At 39.2% G+C, this 26,838-nt stretch overlaps 1 protein-coding gene and 2 long non-coding RNA genes across 3 annotated transcripts; 1 reads left to right on the forward strand and 2 right to left on the reverse strand.

Annotated features, from left to right (window-relative positions):
- Positions 1-1,146: 1,146 nt before the first annotated feature.
- Positions 1,147-10,478, reverse strand: LOC136261909 (L-gulonolactone oxidase-like). The gene is made up of 7 exons (XM_066056005.1): positions 10,354-10,478; positions 3,044-3,198; positions 2,556-2,888; positions 2,354-2,436; positions 1,990-2,292; positions 1,674-1,937; positions 1,147-1,626 (listed from the first exon to the last, which is right to left on the reverse strand). The coding sequence occupies exons 2-7, from the start codon at positions 3,174-3,176 to the stop codon at positions 1,324-1,326; spliced, it is 1,419 nt and encodes a 472-aa protein (XP_065912077.1). The 5' UTR covers positions 3,177-3,198; positions 10,354-10,478; the 3' UTR covers positions 1,147-1,323.
- Positions 10,479-12,753: 2,275 nt separating this feature from the next.
- LOC136261911 (uncharacterized) lies at positions 12,754-15,461 on the forward strand. The gene is made up of 2 exons (XR_010704048.1): positions 12,754-13,206; positions 15,173-15,461. It is a non-coding gene; the product is annotated as an uncharacterized lncRNA (long non-coding RNA).
- Positions 14,888-19,999, reverse strand: LOC136261910 (uncharacterized). Its single transcript, XR_010704047.1, has 2 exons — positions 19,651-19,999; positions 14,888-15,309 (listed from the first exon to the last, which is right to left on the reverse strand). It is a non-coding gene; the product is annotated as an uncharacterized lncRNA (long non-coding RNA).
- Between the last annotated feature and the right edge of the window lie 6,839 nt (positions 20,000-26,838).

A 26,838-nucleotide genomic window follows, 5' to 3' on the forward strand; every position in this document is an offset into this window, starting at 1 on the left:
AACATTTTAATTCTTGTGTGCGCATACACGCATGCGTCACGCAATTTTTAAAGATTCGTGCAATCAGCAGTAATGTCACGCATAAAACAATTAGAACTTTACAGTGTTACCGTTAAGGAGGTAATGCATCTGTTGAAGTAGTTCTCAGAAATTATTGTAATTCAATGTATACTGACTTATGATTCAAATTGCTGCAAAGGTGATCAAAAGTTTACAGTGCCTTGTTTTGGTCATAAATATTTGAACTGTCCGCAAATGTGGCATTAGGACTGATTTTCCAAAATCCAATCACATATAGCTATTTTTCTTTCTTTTTTCTTTTTTTTCATATTGAATTTATACTATAATTTTAGGTGATAATCACTCTACTGATACCTATTGACCTTCATTTGTAGAGAGAAACCATCATTGTTGACGAACACAAAATGACAATGTACAAAAATAACTATAATTAAGTGAGTGCCAGAGTGGATCCTCGGACACATACTACCACAGAGAAGGCAATAGAATGCCCCACAAGTGGGTGTGGCAAGGGAAAATAATAAAACTACACAGCAACACACACAAAAAACCTAATTATAGCTATAATAAATAGAGTAAACAACATTCTAGATTCTCCAGACCATTCAAGGCAATCTCTTGACATGAAAATTCTTGATGTATAGAAATAGAAATGGTATAGTTTGTATTTAAATAGTGTGAACAAGTGACTAATTACAATTAACTTCTCAGCAGTGTAATAGTCGTGTTTTTCAGTAATCATATAAGCCAACATTATTACTGACACTCGTTGCATTGTAGTTATATACACATCCTGAGGTTAGCTATAATACAGTTCCTGCAGTGTACGTGTATCAGTTTTCAATACATGAGTCTGCATGTCAGTCATGCACAATGGTAAACTATGACTAACTAGATATGCTTGTAGCTGGTGTGTATATAGACATTTACTAGATACGTAGCTATATAATTGATGATGTATAGTACTATAGCTAGCTCCTGACTCAATTATTTGATTTTCCAGTAATGACCTGATCTGTTTTAGGTCTACCTTTAATGTACAAAGGTTAGTGAGTAATTGTATATGATTACAATTGTTTGTACATACACACATATTATATATGATGCCGTAAGCACCCATGCACAGATCAGCCCTAGCATGCTCCTCCATGATGATTATTCACTTTAACACTGCATATAGTCAAGTCTTCTCATTGCATACATCAGTATACAAGCATTCATTCAACTATTGTGCCTATTGTGTATGCATATATACAAACTACTACTGATAAAGCTACAGTTCTGCATAGGAAAGAGTTCTTCTTAAATCTCAAATTTTTCATCAAGGAACTTGTTCACAAAGATATTTTTAGGATCCATCTTAGCCCTAAGTGTCTTAAACTCCCAATACTTGGGGTACAATTGCTCAATTTCACGAGCACCATGCTTGAAATGTTTTCCCCAATGGAAGCGTGCATTAAAGCCTTTCATGACATCATACACTGCATTGAAATATTGGAGTGCTGTTGATTCAGGAGCATACATTGTCAGTGTGATAGCACATGTTCCAGGAACAGTGCCATACTCAGGACTTAGCCAGATATCATCTCCTTTCACAAACCTCACCTATATGATATAGCATAATTTACAGAGTACATTAAGTGTTTACGTACCTCTGTCATATAGTTAACTGGATGCTGATGTATAAGAACTTCACTTTCAATAGCTCTCACAGCTTCTGCAGCATGTGAATAGGGAACAACCACCTCTCCTTCTTGATGTACAGGAAGGTGAAAGAAATCATTAAAAATATTGTAGCTCTTGTCAACTCGGACTGTGTCACAGCCAAATCCTATTATGTTCACAAAGTGCATCATAAGTGGTGTGAGGAAGGGCAGCAGGTAAGTTATACGAGTTTGGATGGCAAAAGAATAGTACTACAATGGAGATACATATTATTACTGTTATACATTAGCAGAAGTAACTTACGATTAGAAACCCTTCTAATGTAGGAATACGAGTAATCTCTTCATCAGTCTCACTTGTTTGATAAAGTACACAGAAATTATTGTTGAACTCAACCCACATTTTCACATATTTGTGGTCTCCCTTTACCAAGCTATCCATGTGGTCCAAGCAGTAGTTCAGTTTGTGATGTGTCCGTATCTCCTTTAGCTTAAATTTCTTCTGCACTTTCAGTGTTACCTCAGATATAACACCAAACATTCCAATACTGACTTGAGCAGCTTTAAATAGGTCAGTATTATTGTCATTAGCTGATAGGGTCAATACCTACATTCAGTATAACCACGTAGGATGATGTTATGTGGGTATGGTGTATTAGTATGTATACCTGCCCATCATTTCCAGTGACAATCCGCAGGCTTAGTACATTTTCTGCCAAATTACCAACTGTAAGTCCTGTTCCATGAGTCCCTGTACAGCAAGAAAAGAGCATAATGACAATCAGCTCCATGCACTGTTCAAAAACTATTCAGTTGAAGGGATAACTATGTACGTAGCTACTTTACATATACAAGAACATGGTGTAGCACCTGTTGAGATAGCACCAGCTACTGACTGCCCAGCCACAGATCCTAGATTCATCATTGCCAGACCCATTTTGTCAAGATCTGTACTAATCTGATGTAGTGGAGTACCAGCTCTCACGGTGACAGTTAATGCTTTCCTGTCATATTCCACAATTCCTGCATAGTCTACAAGAGATATCATGATATCTTGTGTCTGGGCAATTTGAGACCACGAATGACCATCAGCCAATACACGTATCTTCCTCCTAGACTGATAAGCATCTTTAACAATGTTTACAATCTCTGTTTCATTTTTTGGTTTCTTAAGATTATCCAAATTAAATTGAATCCGCCCATCTATTATATAATACATATCATGAACACATTACTGATGTACACACGTGTGCATTTGTGTACATTGTGTACCCTGCATGACACATACACAATGTATAGTATATACATGTAGTTAAGTACTAAAAAGAAATACCATACATTGAAGTAGTATACCTTACCATAACTGACTGGTGGAACAGAATCAACATATCTGACAAACCACATCCATGGATATGGCAAAAACAGCCACAACAACAGTGAAATAAAAGCACAGAAAATTAGGGCAACACGAGTATTTGCACTCAAACTCATGTTGTTGACCAGTTTGAAGCACCTGAATGTGAAGGAAAACTGCATGTGAAATAACTGAGACTGAATACAGAGTAGCTAGTGGCATATTTAAAAGTGTACTGAAATAAGCTTCCACTTCCACATTTAAAAGGATATATAGTCAGTAAGAAGCTTTGATGCAATCCTGGTAAATGCATGATTATGTCATACATGTGTCTATTATACTGACCATGAGAGTAGGGACTACAACTGCATCATAAAATCCTCAGGTTACAGTAACTATATATGTCATACATGTGTCTATTATACTGACCATGAGAGTAGGGACTACAATTGCATCATAAAATCCTCAGGTTACAGTAACTATACTGTAACCTGAGGATTTTATGATGCAATTGTAGTCCCTACTCTCATGGTCAGTATAATAGACATGCACATGTATGACATAGTCATGATGATGAAAAGAAGTGGGAAGCAATTATGTAACACACTTCAATAAATACCTGCTTTGATATTCTATACCTTCCTACTGTTTGTGTAACCATTACACAAAGTACCGTTTGTGTAATAGTACCTGCTTTGATATTCTATACCTTTCTACTGTTTGTGTAACCATTACACAAACGGTACTTTGTGTAATAGTTACACAAACAATAGGAAGGTATAGAATATCAAAGCAGGTACTATTACACAAACGGTACTTTGTGTAATGGTTACACAAACAGTAGGAAGGTATAGAATATCAAAGCAGGTATTTATTGAAGTGTGTTACATAATTGCTTCCCACTTCTTTTCATCATCAAATAAAGCTGTCACACAAATGAGGTATATATACTGAAGGAACTTATGGCATGCATACGTATATAGTTGTATCATATTGTGGTCAAATAACTCCACAAATAATTTGGAAAAACAGGTAGACATTTAAAATGAATGCCACAAAATTGTTTGTGATCAGTTCCAATTTTTACACATATACGATTGTCAACATAACATGATAATATCATGTCACCCAAACTGGCTAAATTAAAGACAGGTATACAATACAATTACTTCACACTTACTTACAACTTCCACCAATAATGAGAAAGTGTATATACCCACTATAGCTACGTACTTTATACTCAGTGTAGTACATTATATGATGCCATAAAGAGTTTAAGAGCTTTAACTGAAAACTTTGTTGGCAAAATTAATTCCATTTCTTACTATATAGCTTACTATATAGCTACATATATTTGTGTAAATAAATTGACTATGTATATTCAATGTAGCTATACCTGTACATATTATGTAATTTTAATTTGGCACTTGTTGCACAATAGCTATAGAATGCAAATACTTGTCTTGTGACTTGTGTATGGTAGACCATTTGTTTCAAAATGATTATTATTTGGTATGTGTAATGAACTATTTGGTATGTGCAATGAATTATTTGATATGTGCAATGAACTATTTGGTATGTGCAATGGATTATTTGATATGTGCAATGAACTATTTGGTATGTGCAATGAACTATTTGGTATGTGCAATGAACTATTTGATACGTGCAATGAATTATTTGGTATGTGCAATGGATTATTTGGTATGTGCAATGAATTATTTGGTATGTGCAATGAATTATTTGGTATGTGCAATGAATTATTTGGTATATTCAATAATTTTTTTTGGTATATTCAGGAATTTAATGATGAAGGCCGTAACTGAAACCCCATACCTTCAGGGTAAGGAAAATCTTTGAGAATGTTTTACAAGTGCTGTAAACAAGAATTATAGATCTACTGACAGTGCAAACACTATCACTCACCCATCCGTTTACACTATAAGATTTTAGTTGCTCGTGTGTATAAAGACTGGGTGTCAGTTTAAGATAGTTATATACATCTCCATACAGTACATCTGGACATTCATGCCCACTCAATAGCTAGCTAGCGTTTCAGTAAGGATCTTCCTCGCAACAAATCAGCTTCAATTTATCGAGGTATCGAGTAGCTAAACTTCTTGATCCCGGTGTCACAGTGATATGTGTTTCCCCAAGTTCTGTGTTCCCCACACACATGTAAATTCAGAAGTGTGAAGCTCATACTGATGGTACGACTCCTGCGGTCGCTTAGTGTGATCATCATACGTCAGAAGTATGAACATCACACTTTGAAGTATGATCATCGTACTAAGTGACCCTAGCAGTCATACCATCAATTTACAGTGTAGGGATCCGTGTTTCTCCACACACATATCACTAACTGGCTAGCAATCTATGAGTCACAGTGATATATGTTTCCCCAGGTATTATGTTCCCCAGGTAAGGCGTTCCCCGCACACATATCCCTATAGGGATGCGTGTTTCCCTGCGTTCAGTTTCAAAGTGCATATATGCTGTTTCTGCTTTTGCTGCTTCTACTACTGCTACTAGCCACTGCCGCTCCTTTTCCTGCTGCTACCATATACTTGTCTACTAGCTACGCCAGTTACTGCATGCTGCTACTGCTATAGCTATACTGCTTAATTATACTGTTCCTATGCTACTGTACTTGCTGCTACCATTATAGCTCCTACTTGCTACTATATACCAGCTATATAAATTATTCGCTGTATAGCTAATACTTGCTATTACAGCTATATACTTGCTACCAGATACTTGCTGCTACTATGTACTTTAATAGCTACTAATTTATAATAGAAACTACTTGCTACTACTAGCTATGCTACTAGCTACCCCCTGCATGCTTTTTGATATTTCTGCTGTTCTGCAGCTAATTAACTGAACCCTCTAGTGCTAACTAACTATTGAGCCAAAGACTGAGAACATGCAGCTAAAGCTATCTGCTGTGTTACAGTCATGTAAGATAGAAAAACGTATATCACTGTGACACCGGTCGCAAGCACGTCAGTTGGTGGTATCAGTATGGAAATGACTACCCCTTGTTGTTGTTAAACTGATACAGTACCCCTACAAATGGCAATGCATGTCTTACATTTGTGAGAGCTAGGCGCTCACAAATAATTACTACGCCCCCTGCATAAGCTCTATAGCGATACTAAACAACAACCCAATTATGATAACAATACCTAACGCAAATTGTTTACCAACGCAAAATATATAATTCGCAAAAATATAGTTCACAAAATAAAACACTAAAATCATTGAATATACCAAATAATTCATTGCACATACCAAATAATTCATTGCACATACCAAATAATTTATCGCATATACCAAATAATTCATTGCACACATCAAATAATTCATTGCATATACTACCAAATAATTCATTGCACATACCAAATAATTCATTGCACATATCAAATAATTCATTGAACATATTAAATAATTATTTTGAAACAAATGGCCTACCATACTTGTGTCAATCACTCCTTCTGCAAGCTGTGATATCTTAATGCTCAGTTGTACGTATCTATACTGCACATGTAGCTACTACAATTCCTAATGTGAATAACACTGCAAGTCTGTGTAACTCAAAAACATCATGTTAATACGTACACAGCATAATTATAGACCAAAAACCAAAACTGGCCTTACAGTAATATAGTTTGGATTTATCACTCTCCCTTTAATTGTGAAGGTGTAATCTGAGTTCACTGTATAATATAATGAGGTAAGTACTTGTGTGGCCAGTGGTATAGCTAACCTGCCTACAGTCATTAGCATTGTTGAGGAACACGCAACGATAACTGGCAGGTTAAAGACTTGTACATGCATCATGATAGCATTGGTGCATCCAAATATTCAGACATGCATGACACGGTGAAGTAGTTTAGTCTATACTAACTATACATGGCTAAGTACGTAGAAGTAAACCTTTCAACTACTGAAATAGCTACACATACATGTCTGGAAGTTATTAAATTATATGATATGCACAACATATACAAAAATGTATGCAACTAAACTTGCAGCTTCATCATGACACATGTGCAGCTACGTATATATACAGGCTGCTGGTGAAGTGTAATAGTTAGCTACGATATGGTTACGCGGCAGTATATAGCTAGCTACGTACGTATATGGCAAAATAGCTACCTATACTATTTTGTAGGTACGTGATATATAGCTACGTATATATATATATATATATATATATATATATATATATGTAGCTTGATAGCTATATTCACAAATATTACCTTTCTCATACAATGCTATGTATATAGTCTCCCGGCTTCATCAGTAGCTGACGCTATATTTGTCGCCGCTACATTCTATATGCAATCACGATAGTTTCCCGTTCTTTCCGTTTTATTATTATTAACTTCCGGTTCACAATAACAGCTGAGGTCTACACTATACCGTTTGTGCTACCGCGTCACAGTATGCACATTGCACTGGGTCTCATGATCACGTGCATGTGCATGCGTGCATGCCAGAGTACTTTTCTAAGACTAAGTCACTGCATGTGCGCCGATACGTGCCGGTACATAGCTGCAGGCTGTATGGTCTATAGCTACGTATAATAACAACCGGAGGTGAGAGAGAACCATCATTAGTACACAATAATATGATGATACGTATAATACATTATTAGTCCTCGGTCTCGTGCGACCACAGTCAGATCAAGCAAAATGAGATCTTGTGGGCACGGCTAGGTGTGTACATGTAAAAAACAAAATTAAAAAAAAAAAAAAAAAAGACTAACAACAACAGCAACAACAATAATAATTAGCTACAAGACAAAAATTAAGTTAAGTGTTCAGTTGACCAATCACTACAATTCCTGGCCAAGAAAATCTTTTGCGAACATGTTATACATCGATGAGCAGCATTCAGGGGCGGATCCGGGGGGGGGGGGGGGGCTTTGGGGGCTGAAGCCTCCCCCTTCATATTTATAGGCTTTACTTGATCAATATGCTGAGTATTATAATGAAATTTTGTCTTAGCATAATTATATGATCACTAATAATACAAGTACTCATAAAACCACCTTATAAACATCTTTCCATGGTATTATTAGTGGATTTATGCTAAAGTTTATGCAACAAGGACCCGGATCAGCATTGGAGGTGTACAAGATCGAGATACTCTAATAGAGCAGTCAGCTAATTACTCTAATAGAACATTCACTGGAAACATGTAGTTGGTTCTGTTATGGAACTTTCCAAATCTGCCTGCACCTATACATGCAATGAAGTGCATTGGTCTGTTTAAAGGGCTTCATTCATCTACTTGTGTAGTTAATATGTAAGGCAATGCTTAATTCAGGTGCACAATTTCCATTGAAAATGCTGCCAGATTCAATCTTGTATTGTTCAAATTTCAAAATTTTCCACTTTCAACATTATTATTCTAACATACGCCTATTCAGTGATGTGCAATTGTGAGAGGGGTGCATCATGTACTTGGTTGTCTGTACCTACCCAAACTTTTCCATTAGGAAAATGCTTCAGAGAGCCATATACCTATAATCTAAAGGCAGTATATAAAACATCTACAGGCAGGAAATATGAATTTTATGTGGAAATGTCTCCAAATTGCAGTATTTTAGCATCTACTTTTCAAATTTTTCCTGGAAGGGCATGCCCCCAGACCCCCCTAGTTCCAGCATGCTTTGCATGCTGGGAAGTGTGCTTCGCACACCTCTACCCAAGAGATTAGTACCTTGAGTTAGCCCCCCCTTTTATAAATCCTAGATCCGCCCCTGGCATTGTCGAGGATCTTTTGGATGGAAGATTTGGTGGTTACACGAAGTTGTACAAAGTCAATAAAGTTCTTGATGTTCTGAATGGAAGAAGGTAGGTAGTGACCTAGCACACTAATTTCAATAGTTTCATAATAGTTTGGCATCTGTAAGTGATCAAATTCCACAAGCAGTTGATGATACTCAGCCTTGTTTTGTTTTCTAGACCTAGCAGGTTGAATGCTGTGTTCTGAGTCTAGAGGGCATGCAGGTTAGTTGAAGTAAAGCAACAGAGGGTTTGCCTGAGTTATATACAGCAATATCTGGCCTGTAAGGTGTGATCAGTAAGGTAGATGGAATAGTGGCTTGAGGTGCTTCACTAGCTTGTAAACCCTGAAGGTCAGCAAAAACATGGATAGATGGATTGTCACTAAACATTTCTTTGAGTTTAGAGGCCAGAAGGTGAAGAACCTGATCGTGACGGTATGTATATCTCTGTTGCGGTAAGGCAACAGGACAGCCTCCTAGGATGTGAGCTGTGGTAGGACAAGTTGAGTCACACAATGTACACTTAACATCAGATTGAACACACCAACGCCTTAAGTTAACTGTAGTTGGTAAGGTATCTGAAGCAGCCCGCATAAAGAAATCACAACTTCCCAGGATGAAAACCAGACATCAGCCAGTTCCATGTCTTGCATGATTCCTCTAACTTAGCAGAATCTCTAAACTTATACACTGGACTGAAAGTGTCTGCAGATGGATATCACATTGGGACTTAGTGTTGTTGCATAATAAACACTTAGCTTTTAACATACAAAGATCGAGCAGTTGGGATTGAAGATAGTTGCTCATGAGCAGACAACAGCAAAGAGTAGTCATCATCTTGTATTTGTAAAGAGACTCTCGCAAGCTGCAGTTGCAATCCTAGTTCTTGAAGGCGATGGTCAGAAGAAGCAGACACAAGCTATAGTTATTAAGGGCGTGGTTCACTTGTCATGATGGCAGCAAGGCACAGCCACAGCAAAACTGCGAGGATATATGTATATACCTCAGAAAAGTGAGCTGGTAAATGTTTAGATTATACTTTCTTTGTTGTTACCGGCATGATCAGTCTAGCAGAACGCCCTCATTAAGCTTAAGATAATTTAAACATTACTTAAAGGAAGTTAGCTACATCGAGATGTGTGCTTACTTATTAGATACTGGCTTTTCTTAGAACTGTCATGGCTCGCAATTAAAAACACTATTTTAGGTGCCACTGATTTATTTGTTCCCAGAACCAAAACATCTATGCATAGCACCCAACCAGTCTGGTTTAACAATATCTTTAACTCCCGTGCTTCCACTACTTCGGATGTAGTTGATCTGTTTACCTGTTGAGAAGCAGCGGTTTAACTTGGGTAAATTGAAGCGTTTACAAGAGGCTGAAGACAAACTCCAGAGTTCCATTATCATGGCTCGAGTTATAAACTTTGAAAATAAACCGATTAATGATTTTTCAAAACGGAAAAACTACATGATATATCGATACATTCGTAACACCACAAAAACAAGATCCATACCTGAATTGTTGTATTTCAACACCCAATGTGGGAGTTGTACTATAGAATAAGCCACCAATGTTCGACCACCATAGAATCGTCAATGATTGGAACACCTTACCCCATGAAATTGTATCTGCACCTAATGTACTGATCTTTAAGACTAAATTAGATGTATTTTTATATGACCGCCGGTTTGATTTTATTTAGATGTATTTGAGATTGGTTTTTAGAAGACTTTGTCTTTCTTATACCAATTAACAAATAATAATAATAAGGCCCCTATTCGGTGATTATTAGTTTCTCATCCAGCCTTTCTAATTATTACTCGAATTATTATGATGCGGGCGGGAGGGTATTACCATTAGGCCAATGAAACTTGATTACCAGTTTCTCGCTCAGATTTTTGAAAATTTGATGCGGGCGGGCGGTTATTATTCATTATTCATTATTTTTCCAAAAGCACAGCACACATCCAAACATGAAGATTTCTGCCAAAAAACAGTGAGATCTACACTGATTATTCTTGCATTAAATAGCTAAAGTACGTTACTAATCTATAACAAGTGATTTTTCCATTAGAGTATAGCTTATTGCTCTATTAGAGTAAAAGTGACTGTTCTATTAGAGTATTTCGATCTGAAATACCAATAATGAAATTCCATGCGGGTGTATCAAAAGCATGCGGGCGATGACGCGAAACTGCTAATCAAGTTTCATTGGCCTTATGCCATTATTTTATAATATTAACACACTGATGTACAGACCTTGTCCAAATTGTCTTTCTTTTTTACTACAAACATTCCTTTACCAGCTGATTCTACTTTTCGTGATCGCCAACTGTTTTTCGACAGTCAACTGAAAGCCTGCTTTGATGAAGTCGATAGAGCACGATTGCAACTGGCACTGCAGCAATTTGCTAAGGAAAACAATAGTTCTCCTGGTGATATATAGCGCATTGTAGCGTTCATCAACAAAAATTATAACAGTTTGGTATCACGTGTTCTTCTGAGCATGCGCAGAGTAAATAATGACTTACCATGCGGTAGCTTAAGAAGGATGCGGGCGGTGGATGAGAAACTACACTGTTAAAATGAAGAGTAACCACAACTCTCAAGGAGTTCCCAGTGTAGGGAGGATTTAATACCCCTGGAGAATAACCATTACTCCAAAGGAGTAACTGGGGAGTAACACATGCTCTGAAGGTGGTGTCACTTACTCTTCAGAGTAATGGTTATTCTCTTCAGAGTGTTGGTTACTCTCCATGGAGTGTTAAATCCTCCCTACACTGGGAACTCTTCAGAGTGGTGGTTACTCTTTATTTTTAACAGTGTAATAATCACCAAATAGGGGCCTAATAGGTTCGGACACGATTTTTCTTTAAACCTGCAAAGAAAATTTCTGCTCTTGCTATGCCTTTGGAGAGGTCTAGGCCATAAACTCTTGCATGCAAAATTTCAGACCTGCATGCAGCTTTCTTAGTCTGGCTGCAGGAGCTGCAAAAGTGACCTGTCCGAATGTTCTCAATTCTCGGACAAAAATATGTATTATCAGTCGAGTGGCGCTGCTCGTAATGCTTGAAGCTGATCAAGTCTTTCTGTACTTGATATGAAAGAGCAACTCTTATACTCTCCAAATATATGCATGCAAATATTTGGCTTAATCCTAGTGGCTGTGAATTACAAAGCTCCAAAGTCACCTCTGTCGTGCAATCTAAAATTCGGCCACATGTGAAACTCGTGCAAATCAAATAGTTACCTATACAGGGCCGGAGGAGGGAAAATTGAGTTGGTCAGGCCATTGACTATAATGTTGAAAGAAATTGCTACTATATACATGCCAATGAGAGAGGAGCTGTTGCACAGTGTGCGAAGTGCGAAGCACGAGCATTCTAGGGGGGTCTGGGGGCATGCCCCCACAGGAAATTTTTGAAAATTAGACACTCAGATATGCAATTTTAGTGATATTTCACTGCTAGCTAGCTATATAAATATGCTCAAGCCTATCTGTTGTTCTGCAGACTTTCTGTACTATCTATAATTGTAGACCTGACATACAGGGATATGGGTAGTCTGGCGCCGCCCGCCCCTTCGCATAAAGTAAGGGTCTGGTGAAATACAGATACTAAATCATTTCTAGCGCCCAGATTCGGCGCTAGCCAATTAGTGCATGCCAATGACGTTCACACAGAAATCGCCTTGGCAACACAATGCTTTTGTTCGAATTGAAGTGCAATTATCTGACGTAACAAGCATTACGTGCTCTGTCTAATTGAATTCCTTTTGAAATGGTTAGGTATTTGTATTTCACCAGACCCTTCCTTTTTGCGAAGGGGCGGGCGGCGCCAGACTAGGATATGGGGTGCCATTTGTCTCAAAAACCCAAAAATTGAGATCTAAACCAAATATCGTCGATATTTACTAAACATCGACGACATTTAGCTAAATATCGACGACATTTGCTAAACATCGACGACATTTACTAAACATCGACAACATTTGCTAAACATCGACGACATTTGCTAAACATCGATGACATTTACTAAACATCGACGACATTTAGCTAAATATCGACGACATTTACTAAACATCGACGACATTTGCTAAACATTGATGACATTTACTAAACATCGACGATATTCAGCAACTCAGCTGCTTTCGCGTTTTAATTTTCTGCGGATCCTTTCATTATAGGCGCGTACAATACTAATAATTGCTGATTAGCTGCTTGCGACTGTAGATGAATCATCTGTGGTACTACGTGACTCATTAGGCATTCGGACCTCCTTTAATGCTGCGCATCTGTTAAGGTTAATGTTGCTGTGTTGGCGACGAGTTGGACTGAGAGGAAGGAACTCATCTGTGAGGATAAGAGGTATGGGGTTAGCCTCTAAAGCTGTAAATGCGACAGCATGTACACTGCACGTTTTTCGCTTTTCAATGTTCCAGTGACAGAACTCAGTCTGGAAGAGGCAGACTCTCACGTGAACGAGGGTCTAGAGACTCTATAGCATACAGGATTTGTGCACAATGACAGCTACATACTTTAATTTGTGCATGCGTGGTGTATGTTGGGTTGCCTTGTGTGGCCAGACCAATTCGGTAGGGAGAAGAAGGGATCTAGTACAGTTCAAATCTTGGTTTATACTGGTCTTGACACTACCCATTTACATGTAGTGTTATTACATGGCAATTTAAATTAGTTGTTTCATGGGCTTGACTGACCCAGGTGAATAACCACCTAACATATATTCAAAACCTAGCTCAAAAATGCACTATATGTATATGGCTGTAAATGAGTTGCTGTCTCATTGATACCATATCCCATTCTTGTATTTTGTTTTTACACTTCTATGTCAACTTAAAAATGTGTATGCATCACTTCGTGTACTTTACCTACACTGCTGTACCATACGCAAGGAAATTTTGATGCAAGAAAAATTTGACGAATTCACATTTCAGCAGATTTGGTGAATAAAATGTTGTCGAAATCAAAAAATTATAGACAAAACCTGTATTTTTAAAGACATTTGACGAACTTAAGTTTGATGAATTTAATTGATTCGTCAATTTTGTTAAAATTTTCTATTGTCAAAATTTCCTTGCGTACGGTATGCAAGGTGACTAATGTACTGTGAATGCTAGCTAGCTATTGGCCTTCTTATTCCAAAGATACCTATCTGTACATGTCTTAATACGTTACAACAGACAGTCATCTGCAAATTAGGTGACAAGTAGATTTAATACAGCTGGGAAAGTCATTTATAAAAACAAGAACAGTAAGGGGCCCAATACAGAATACTGAGGTACTCCACTGGTAACGTTGACAGCTTCTGAAATAGAACCATCACAAAAAACTTACTATTTACGGTTGGCTAAAAAAGACCAAATACAGTTAATTGTCTCTCTGGTAATTCCATAGTACCTTAACTTTAACAGTAAGAGTTTGTGGGAAACCTTGTCGAATGCCTTGCTGAAATCCAGCAGTATGCAATCAGTTTGTGCTTTGTCATTTAAACTGGATGCTAAGTCATGGACAGTTAATAGTAGTGGAAGATCAGCAGAATGTTTTTGGTGGAAACCAAACTGATTGGTTGAGAGGATATTGTTACATTCTAAATGCCTTATCACAATGCATTAAATAATGTGCCTGAGAGCTGACTGTTTTATTAGAATTGTGACTGCTGTATTAGAGTAAGCGACTGCTCTATTAGAGTATATCCTATCAGCCAAAAACTGTAAAAATAAGAGTACTGTGCATTTGATATCAAATGCAGCATTATGCATAGTGTGTTCATGTTTTGCTGCACGTATTTCGTACATTCACATTGCTTTAAAATCTTGTATTATTTACTGGCATAATACTTGATGCTTTTGCTAGCCTGTTATTATACAATCATGCCAACATAATTGGCACAAGCACATTAATTTTTAAAAGACATTAGCATTTATAAAATACAAGTGCACCTGTAGCTTATAGCAGTATCTTCCTATTGTAGTTACTACACAGTAAAAAGAAAGTGTTCGAGCACCCCTACATCTATTCTTAGATGGCCTTTTGTAATAAAGCACATCTTATCTGTGCTTGGCAGCTACTGAGTTACACATGTGTACAGTACTTATGTATTTTGTACTGATATTAAACATTAACATGTTTAACCTTTTATTAATTAAATAGTATGAAGTATGCAACCATTGAAATCACTACAGCAGATCTTTGGTGACAATCAATTTCACCATTGCCAAAGTTTCTCAAGTGGTGGAACAAAGAATTAAGCATATTACTAAATGGTGCAGTGTCAGTGTAGGATTCTACTCCACTGTATTTGCTTCGTATGTAGGTCTACCTAGTATGCAGTTGCTCATCAACTCGCTATCGATGATCCACAGTCAGAGCTCAGAAACGTACTGTTTTGGGTTTCTTTTGTGATTTGTCAGAATGTCCACATCAAGTTTGTGAGTGTATACCAGGAGACAACTAAAAAGGAAAGAAAAAAAAAAAAACATAATATAGTGAGGCTAGACTTTAGTGACATCACACAATGCACATGTGTGTTTTTCAGTTTGCTGTACAGATGTAAAAAAATACACTATAGCTGTTTGAAATTACAGCTGTTGATTTACACACAATATGTCTCATGTTCTGAGGTGTTTACAAATTGTTGACTCTTAAAACTGGAAAAAAACTGTGATGATTTATTGCCATTGACTTTGAAAATTGTAGCAGCCTGCTGCTGAGTACTGACAGGGTAGCAAAAGGTAGAAGCAGTACTTTCCAAGTATTAATTAAATATGAACTGTTTATAAAAAATTCATACTTTCATTGACATATAAGTGAACCAGAAGATGTACAACACACTCATGTGAGCTCATAGGATTTGTACAGAGTAATAAAGCTACTTTAGAAGGGTTTCAATAAAAACTGGTTGACCTCATTGAACCCCAGGAAATTGGAGACGTCATCAAGTGATAAAGAGCTTACTGCATGAAATGGCAACAATGGAAGAGATCAGCACTGTCAATTTTATTAATTACAGCTTTACAATACAAGTGTTGAAGAAGGTCTATAGGATTCCTGATCCTACCAACCTGTTTAAAGAAAGTATGTTTGAAAAGGTAAAGAAAGCAATTGCATTCAAGGTCTCCACAATCCAGTAAACCTAGGCTAAGCAGCAGTAGTTTAAAAGTCAAAAATAATTATACAATTAACACAAATTCTTATTGAAGACACTTAAAGAGTGTCATACCTCCTCTGCAGATCTGTGTGGGTATTCTTCTCCAGGAAATGTTTGACAAACTGCTTCTGGTGCTTTCTCAGGTACCCAAAAATGATTAGACATAATCTCAGGTTATGATGCACTACCCCCTATATAAAACCTTGTAAATGTGCAAATGATAGATGACTAAGGTCACATTAATTTTTGTTGTAAAAGCTAAGCAATTTGTATTTGCATAGCTAGTTGGTCCACTTGGACAACATGGTCCAGGTCCACCACCATATTCCAAGACTGAAATTATACATAGCTGTGCTTAGTATAACCACACACAGCTATTTTCCGTATACCAGTTAAGGTTAAGGTGTATATTTTTAATGTATGGGAGTAAAAACCTCCACAAATTACAAAATGTGTTGTAGAGTTTCAACAACTATGTTGTGGTAGTAATACAACACTGCAAAACAACATCTGTTCTTGGGAGTGTGGTACTGTGGTCCACAATAGTGATGATTTCCCAAAATACTCCTCAGCCAGACTCACAAATTACTGAAGCTGGATTCTTATAATTTCAACACAAGTAACTACAGAATGAAAATAGGTCTTATTTTTAAAGTTAATGTTTGTGAAGATGTTTTATTGGGCCATTATTACTTTCTTTAGTTATATGAAGGCTTGTATCTTCATTACTGGGAAAAACATGCCAAAAATGCTTCCACAGGCCCAAATAAAATTTAACACACAGTATCAATATACCCCAGAAATGTAGAGTCTACATCTTTTGCAGTATCATGCAGCAGAATAACATGATAGCTGAGTGAGAGCAGAGGCTCCAACCTTGGATCTTTCTTGGGAGTGAGATTTTTCATAAAGGTGAACAGTGGAGATGTAGTCCAAACATGCAATTCAACAAAGTTAAATTATAACCAGTACTTCAGGATTTCATGACATAATAGCATGGCCTCCTTGTACTAGTTATATTTGAAAGTGTTTGCACATAGTTACATCATTGAGAAGCTGTGTATTACTAGCTAAAAGTGTAAAATATTAATAGCTGGTGTGTGTGTGTGTATGTGTTTGTGTGCTACTGTACATTACAACTGTGGCAATTCATTACAATTTCTATTACAAACATGATGCTCATGTGATCAGCTGGAGTACACACTTCTACAAGATGTCTTGCCAGCTCAACTATCTAGCTTCTAACCATGTCCACACAGGTTGTAGCTATCTTGTAGCAACCAACCGCCTGGATTCCCAGTGACCTTTCAAAGTTCCAGTACACTGTTTGCTGTCCTTATACAACTCTCCTCAGTTGTGGAACCAGTCAACCGCCATTGAGAACTCTGACCACCAAACTAAAGTTTTAACGAGAGATCACCACGTGACTGCTGAAATCCTTGCACATGCCGCAACCTTTTTTAGCCTCAGGGAGCCTTCAGTGAAGCATAGTCAGCAATAGAAAATTCTGGGAGTGAGCATCAATTTTAGGCATGAGAATGTTGGGCGTGATTGAAGGCCAAATTATGAGAATCACACCTAAGGCATGAGAATTGGAGCCTCTGTGAGAGCGAGGTACAACTGACTTACCAGTGTTGCTACTAGTGGTGTGCGATATAGGATATTTTCATATCACGATTATTACACACAATTATCACGATACAATATATATCACGATATACAAATTCATCACTCAGCTTGTGTACATGTACTTACATCGATGACACTTGTAGTACTAATGTACTAGAAGTACAATACAACATGGTACATCACTAGCATACAACATTACAAGTTCTTTTATCAAAAAATATTACAGTGTACAATGACATCTTGGGTACAGTTTTCTCTAATTATAACTAAAATCTATACTTCGGCTTATATCGCGATATAAAGATTCTATATCGTATCACGGTATAACAAAATTATCATGATATTTCGATATATATCACATATCGCACATCACTAGTTGCTACTACAACTTGCCTGCCTCAAACTACTGTATATAGCTACAAACTTTCTCATTCGCTTTAAATTTTTCACACTGATACAGTAGATAGGCGTTCATTGACACAAACTGGAATCATTTTGCGCTTTGTAATTCAACTGTACAGCCTCTGACTCACACATTGCTCTACAGGACTAAGGGACCTGTGAAATAACCTTGAAATCTCCCTTATCTGGACCTCTTTTATCCAGGCCCAGACAGTCCAAATTAGTCACATGCATGTGGCCTGTAGTCTATTGAAAATAAGATGTTTACATGTTAGATGGCTTGTTGATTCTAACTACCACTTGGTTGCTATATAGGTGATAAAAAATTTACAACCCAGGGGAGTGACCACGAATGCTCTGTAGTGACTTCCCCTTCTGCCTACTAAAATGTATAGTAGCAATAGTAACATTGCAGAACAGTTAGCTTTATTATTAGCTAGTTACGGATATTTCTGAGATAAGGACAGTATACCAGACTACCTGGATAAGAGAGGTTCCACTGTACCTGCTATAAAATAAATTATACCGATGACTCTATAGTAAATAAAATTCTTCAATTATCCCTGTTGCCTCTCTATAATGTTGATGATTCTATCAGAGTAATTTAATATTGACTGCTCTACTAGAGTATCTTGATCTAAGTTACCAATATTAAAATTCCTTGAGGGTGAATTAAAAGCATGCAACCAATAATGCAAAACTGACAATCAAGCTTAACAAGTTGCTCTACCTTTGAGTTGGGAGACCAGGCAGCAAATTTCTAGAACTACCCTTGTGTGTTGGTAGTTGACAAGTTGAAATGATCTTAGAATTTCATCTTTGCAGGCAAGTCCATATTATATCGTTTGGTTGGGAAATTTGACTAAATAAAAAGTACCAGTCTGACAAGAGCACTCAAATTGTGGCCTGTTGAGATTCATATGAATATTACAACAAGCTATTTTATTAGTTTAATTTTGTGTATTGATCTGTTATGCACCTATCAATGTAATCCCCGACTACCACTAATATGGGCTGAGGTGGGGAAGGTGGGGATTTGCATCACTGAAAATTACAATTCCCCACCTACTAGGGACGTACTGGCAATGCAAACCACGACCAAGTCTCAACTTGTAACCCCCGGGAATACCGGGGCTAGGAGGGGATTTGTACGGTTGTATGGCGTTGGTCTAGTGATGAGTTAGTTCAAGTGGATTCTAGTACGAACGTAGTAGCTAGCACCCGAGACACTCCTTCCTAATTAAACTGAAAGCACACACCTTTGCTGTCTGAGTGAATTTCTTTAGTGAAGATAGATCCCCACTATGTCGGAGAAATTTAGCGATCAATTCCCCCACCATCCCCTACCCTCAGCCCGTATCAGTGGTAGTCGGGAATTACATTGATAGGTGCATTACAGTCCTGTAAAGTATTAATAAACAACTAAATAAAACACTACTTGATTCATGCAACTAAATAATTATACTCAGCCGAATTATACTCCCAGTGACAGCGGACAGCATTATATTCAATAATGCTTAGTGTCACCGAGCGTATTGGCACCCAGTGATGAAAAGTGAAATACGTGCAGTTTACAAGTTGTCACATTTACAACTGAAAAGGTAACTCCATACCTCACATCCTTAGTCACAGATGAGATCAGTTCCTCTCGTCGCCGATGACAGCAACATTGATCTTAATAAACGCGCAGCAATTATTTCCATTAAAGGTAGTGGACTCATCCGAATGAAAACAAGCCTAATGAGTCACGCATAGCACCACAGATGGTTCATCTACAGTCACAAGCAGCTAATCAGCAATTAGTATTTACAAGTATAAGCGCCCATAATATTATTATACTGAAGGATTCGCAGAAAATTAAAACGCAAAAACAGATGAATTGTTAAATATCGTCGATGTTTAGCAAATGTCATCAATGTTTAGTAAATGTCGTCGATGTTTAGTAAATATCGTCGATGTTTAGTAAATGTCATCGATGTTTAGTAAATATCGTCGATGTTTAGCAAATGTCGTCGATGTTTAGCTAAATGTCGTCGATATTTAGCAAATGTCATCGATGTTTAGGTTTAGATCTCAATTTTTGGGGTTTTGAGACAAATGGCACCCCATAGGTCTGGGGGTGCAACCCCCAGGAGCTGCAGAATTTTTACAATTTAAAGGCTTGAAAATGCCTTAAAATTTAAAATTGATGCTAAATTTTAAAGTAAACTAGCTAGCAACTTGCAACTTTGCCCCCAAATTTCACAGGGAACCCATGCAGCATGGCCCCCTTTAGCTAGGATACAAGTACTATACAGTGAATTCACACAGCTACAATAAAAGCTACACAGCTACAAAAATACAGTATCTATATTATAAGAGTGAAAAGCCGTCTGTCTGTCTGTCTGCATTCCATTTGATGTCACGTATTGTACTCTCGAACCGCTGCGCGTTTGGAAGCGTCTTTGGCGTCACGGAAGCGCTGATTATTGAGCTCAACAATGACGCTTTCGAAAAGTTCGTGCGAGCTATCGTTAGTCGTCTAGGGGCCGTTGAAGGAAGGTGTGTAGACTAAAATTCGCTTGAATTCTTTCTATAAACCGCATGCAAACCGCAAGTAAACACCTATCTCAGTCCATTTGTACAAGTCTTTATAATACTAAAATATTGCTGTAACAATGTGGTGAAGTAGATAGGTTAATGGTTTAGGTGCCTGCCTTACGTGCGCGAGGTTGTGGGTTCGAGTCCAGCTGGTGTTAATTCTTTTTTTCGTTTTGGGCACCTTTTCAGTACACCTTTATTCGCACTGTACCGCATGTGTTTTTGCCAACTGTACACATGTGATATTTCTAATTCAAATTCATTTGATGTGCTGTGTAAGCATGCCCGAGCATGCCGCCTAAGCGAAAACGATCGTCTACTTTTTGTGCGTTTCAAGCAAAGAGACGCAAGCAGAACCAAAGATTGGATCCAGAGAAGAGATGGGAAGAAGAACGACAAATACTGCGCCGCCAGGAGGCTTCAACTGGAGCTACCACCTCATCCAGTGCTAGGTGTAAACTGGACTCACAACAGAGACGACGACAACGTGACGCAGAAGCCCATCGTGTGGCCCGCCAGGACGAAGAAAGAAGATCACAGGAACGGATCCACGATGCAGCTGCCCGTCGACTTGCGCGTGCGGACCCGGCCAGAGAAGAACAGCAGCGTGATACAGCTGCCCGTCGACTTGCGCGTGCGGACCAGGCCACCAGAGAAGAAGAACAGCAGCGTGATACAGCTGCCCGTCGACTTGCGCGTGAAGACCCAGTAACAAGGAGAGAGGAGCAACAACAAGATACAGCTTCCCATCAACAAGCTCGAGCTGATCCACTCTACAGAGCTCTGGAGCAGCAGGCTAACACAGCACGCAGACAACAGGTACGTGCAAGCACACACCCAAGCTTTAGGGGGCTTAACTATCAGCCACACAACTTCTTCAACACTACAGATGTAGGCACACTTACACCCCGTTCACACTACCCTCTAACCCGGGTAGAGCACGGCACGGCTTGAAACAAACTGGAGTGTGAATCAATCGAGCCGTGCCGAACTGGGTCCAGCATGGCACGACAAGGAGAGGTGGGCTGGCACGGGTTGGCCCTGAGTTGACTCGGGATAGCATAAGATGCAGTAGTGTGAACAAGTGCCAACCCGAGTTCAATAACCCAAGTTGAAAACACTCTGGCTAACCCGGGATAGTGTGAACGGGGTGTTAGTGTAGAATGCACACACTGCGGCGCATTAAAATTTCCCCAGGAGACCGAATCCCTTTGTTGCTTGAAGGGTAATGTCCAGTTAGAGGCATTTCCACAGCCCCAGTCATTCTTGAGACACCTGTATGAAGGTACAAACATAGCAGGTAAACATTTTCTAGCTAGCATACGTAAGTATAATAGTGCATTTCAAATGACAAGCTTTGGCTGTAACGAGATAACTATGGCTGGCTTCAATCCTTCTTTTAGAGTACAGGGTCAAGTCTATCATCGTATAGATAGTTTAGTTCCATCAACAGGTGAGTCTCCTAAATTTTCCCAAATTTATTTTATCGACAACCAGCAAACTGAAGTAGCTACAAGATGTGGGATAGTTGATGGGTTAAGGCTTGACATAGTTAGGGGTATTACTGAGCTTTTGCATGACGATAATTACTATGTTCAACTTATTAAGGTAGCTAAAGAAATATTTGAGCAGCATGATGAGCCAGCAAATATTAGGGTAGTGATTAATGAGAACAAACGGCCTGTAGGAGAGCATGCTAGGAGGTACAATGGCCCGATGTGTGACGAGGTAGGAGTGCTAATGCCTAATGATAATGTAAATAATAGGGACATAGTTTTGCACTATAGGGATGGGTCTTTGCAGTGCATTTCTGAACTTCATAGGGGGTATGATCCTTTACAGTATCCTTTACTCTTTTCTTATGGCACCGATGGATGGCACATCAACCTGAAATTGGCTAATGGTAGGAAATTGACAGCCATGGTGTATTACCGCTACCACATCATGGTCAGACAGCAAGTGCCTGTATTAAGGCTAAAAGGCTTTTCCAGCAATTCCTGGTTGACGCCTACTGTAAGATTGAAACTGAGCGCTTACAGTTTCTCAGGCGTGAGCAAAAGGCACTACGTGCTGATTGCTACCAGGATTTGCGGGATGCAATGGTAGATGGGGATGGTGACGGAATGTTGGTCGTAGGGTGATCCTACCGTCGTCATTTACTGGTGGACCACGCTACATGCATGAGCGTCAGCAGGATGCAATGACCTACATTAGGAAGTATGGCCACCCCGACCTCTTTATCACCATGACCACCAATCCTAATTGGCCAGAGATTAGGAACAATCTACTACCAGGTCAAGAGCCTCTGGACCGTCCAGACTTAGTGGCCCGTGTGTTTAGGCTTAAGGTGAAGAAATTGTTAGAGATGCTCACAAAGGAGATGATTTTTGGGAAACCACGGGCTTGGCTCTACTCAACAGAATGGCAAAAGGGAATGATAATCCAATGGGAGGCAAGTGCATGCTACTGTGTGGTGACTTCAGGAAGATTCTACCTGTCATTCAAGGTGGCACTAGAGGTAACATTGTTGATGCTTGCCTCAAGCGATCTCATCTGTGGGACAGTGTGGTGGTTAAACAACTACACACTAACATGAGAGTGCACCTGTGTGGGAAGTTTCCTATTGACACTCTACCTGATGTTGTCCAGCTACCTGACACCATGGGAACCTTTGTGGATAGCAAGGAGGAACTGGTTTCCAGGGTGTATCTAGATTTGCTCTCTAACTTTAGGGACTTGGCTTGGCTTTCTGAACGCTGCATTCTTGCTGCTCTTAACAAGACCACTCATTCCATCAACATGACTCTGGTGGAGCAGTTACCTGGTGACTGCTGTGACTACAGGTCCTTGGACACCATACCTGATGAATCTCAGGCTGTTCACTTTCCAACAGAATTCTTGAACTCTTTAGAGGTATCTGGACTACCTCAGCATCTTCTCTTACTTAAAGTAGGTGCTCCTATTATTATTCTACGCTCTCTAGATCCTCCAAGGGTTACTAATGGAACTAGGTGTGTAGTTACTAAACTGTCGGCTAACACAGTAGAGGCCAAGATTTCTCACGGTAGATATGCAGGACACGATATTATAATACCACGCATTCCTCTCATTTCGAGTAACTCGGTTTTGCCTTTTGAATTTAGACGGCTTCAATTTCCAATTGCACTTTGCTTTGCCATGACCATTAACAAAAGCCAGGGCCAAACTTTTAAGGGTGTAGGATTAGATTTGACGGACGAAAGCTTCACACACGGCATGCTTTATGTGGCACTATCTAGGGTAGGTTCAGCAGATAGATTGACACTTTTAGTTAGAGGGGATTGCAAAACACATAATGTAGTCTATAGTGAGGTTTTTAGATAGGCAAACACATGCACTTTAGTTAGGTTTGTCTGCTGCTACTGCTGCTTTGTGATGTTGTGGATCAGCACCTGTGGATGGTGGTAAGGAAGGTATTATGGTAAAAAAATGTATCAGATGGTTGCTTTGTATATTTATGTATGTGTGAAACTATTTATCTTTTCTATTCTTTTGTCTTTATGCATATCCTGGATGGTTTGCTCAGAGGAGGGATGACTGCAGCTACACAGTGAAATGACACGGTCCCGTGGCAGACTGTTCTTCACAACGTGGGGCACGTTGTGAAAATGGGAGCTATTTATAGACTTTGCAGCAATGATTTGAACTCTTTCTACACATGCATACAAAGCAGAGTGGAGCATTTTCCGGTTTTTCCTGTGCAGCAAAACAAAAGAAAAGGCTGGCAGGTTTTTTCCATGAGCTGTCTTGGGCTGGATGACTCAAAATTTTTTTGTTTTCATTTATTATTATTTCTTGCTAGCCCCCACTCTGTGCCCATGCTGTTATATTTTATAAAGCCGTTATATTTTGTCATAACGGAATCGTTGTAGTGCAGATTACAGTAATTCATGGTATGTTTGGTTGATGGTAGAATTTGAGCAACTTAAGTCACAAAATATTCCAATAAGAGTGCACTTCTCCACAATTATTGCATTCATGCAATCCTTACACCACATTGTTTCCTTAGTCTTTTATAAAGTATGTATAATAGTATATTTCCAACTGTAATTTCATTTAATTTCCATGTCATTGTACATACTGCCCTGCACGATAGGGCAGGTACTACAGCTAGTACTATATATACTGGTTTGTATGAAGTGAACGGATCATCACGTAAATATACTGGTGGACAGTCACGAGACCAATCAGTATTCGAAAATGGCGCTATGTGGGTGAGACTGAGTTTGCTCAGTATCTCGACAGGACGAGTGGGTAGTTGAAGAGGAGTGATTTCTACTCAACATCTCATCCAGATGGCCACCATGTAATGTATGGTACCGGTGTACAGCTTCTTGCCGCAGAATGAGTCATCTGGTTTGTCACTGCCAGCCCTTCCGCGCCCAGTAAAAGAAGCCAAGAGAGACAAGCCAAGGAATGCTAATGATTATTTTATGAAGATTGAATTGTGATATAAGTGTGCTGGTTTAGAATCAAAGAAGGCACCTGCCTTACACGTGATAAATGCCAACTGTCAGCACACGTGATACTAGACAAAACTTGACCTTGTACTATCAGAGGGTCGGGTGCCTTCCCCCTAATTATTTAAATTGCTCCCTTTAATCTCAGTCCAATTTTTGTCTAGCACTTCAACATCTAGTGCTAGGGGAGGTGGCAAGGGGTGCTGGTTACCCCGGGAAAAAAAGAATGTACGTAGAACCCACAATCCTTTGTCGCACTACTCCAAACATATCAGAGGCTTTACAACCCCTTGAGGACAACATCCGGCTGGTACTTATCCCTACTTTGATGGGTTGCTCTCCACCAAATGACACAATCCGTAAATTATTTGCCCTTCCACCTCGATATGGTGGTTTGGGTATCATAAACCCAACTCTTATTGCAGCTGAGGAGTATTCAGCCTCGTGTCACATTGTTGAGCCTCTTTCACAATTCATTCTGGACCGGGGTATCAATTCGGCTATTGTTAAAACAGAACAGCTATCTCGCAAGTCCGCAATCCGCAATTCCAAATCTTCCAACTATTCGGATAGATCTTCCAGTTTGCGTACCCACTTAGATCCCTCCTCTCAACGCGCTTTAGATCTAGCCTCAGCCAAAGGGGCCTCCAACTGGCTTACCACCCGGCCCCTACAGGAACATGGCTTTGCACTGCATAAGTCCGCGTTTCACGATGCCGTGGCACTACGTTATGGGTGGTCTCCTCAGCGGACTCCTGCTCACTGTGCATGTGGGACTTCCTTTTCAGTGGAGCATGCTTTATCCTGTCCCAAGGGTGGCTTACCTTCTATCCGACACAATGAGATCAGAGATCTAACTGCTACCCTGTTGACTGAAGTATGCTCTCAGGTAGCTGTTGAACCAGAGCTCCAGCCGGTTTCACAGCAGGACTACCCTGCTTCTGCCAATATCCAAGATGGTGCCCGTCTTGACATCGCCATGAATGGTTTTTGGGGTGGAAGAAGTGAAAGATGTTTTGTGGATGTGCGGGTGTTCAACCCTCTGGCTGCTTCTAATGCGTCCTCATCACTGGCCTCCTGTTATCGGAGGCACGAGAACATTAAGAAACGTGCGTATGCTCAGAGAATTCGTGAGGAGGAGCATGCCTCTTTTACCCCCCTGGTAATGTCTGCCTCTGGTGGTCTGGCTCATGAGGCTTCTGTTTTTTATCAACGCTTGGCTCATCAACTTTCAAACAAGTGGGGCGATGATTACTCTGTTGTCATGGGGTGGTTAAGGTGCTGTCTATCTTTTTCTCTCTTGCGGTCCTCCATACAATGCATCCGCGGAGCCCGCTCATCCATCGGTCACTATGTTAAGACTCCCCCAATTGTGGAGCTGATTCGGGCAGAGTCTCAGTTTGCCGTGGACTAAGAAAGTCCCGGTTTGTCCAGCACAGGCCATTTATGTGCTGGGGGTGGTAGGCAAGGGCAGTCCATCAAGCCCGGGTAAAAAAAAAATAAAAATAATAAAAAAAAAATAAATAAATAAAAAAAATAAAAAAAAAACGTAGAACCCACAATCATTTCTGTACAAAACGATACGAATGCTATGATGTACTATAAGGTAATTTGAGGTACTATACGTGTAGTTCTGTGCTTTAGTTAGGCTGAGAAACTAGGTAACTACTCGTGTAATGCATTTTCAATAACATCTGTAAAATGTACGTAGCCACATGTAGA

This window comes from Dysidea avara, chromosome 7 (assembly GCF_963678975.1).
Source record: "Dysidea avara chromosome 7, odDysAvar1.4, whole genome shotgun sequence".
NCBI classification, from domain to species: domain Eukaryota; kingdom Metazoa; phylum Porifera; class Demospongiae; order Dictyoceratida; family Dysideidae; genus Dysidea; species Dysidea avara.

What these genes read in the sequence shown, in the direction of transcription:
- LOC136261909 (XM_066056005.1), bottom strand. Translation starts at nt 3,176, where the DNA reads ATGAGTTTGAGTGCAAATACTCGTGTTGCCCTAATTTTCTGTGCTTTT. An exon ending in TGTTCCACCAGTCAGTTATG is followed by an intron (nt 2,889 to 3,043) that starts GTAAGGTATACT and finishes ATTATATAATAG; the next exon opens with ATGGGCGGATTCAATTTAAT. An exon ending in CAGTTAACTATATGACAGAG is followed by an intron (nt 1,627 to 1,673) that starts GTACGTAAACAC and finishes TATATCATATAG; the next exon opens with GTGAGGTTTGTGAAAGGAGA.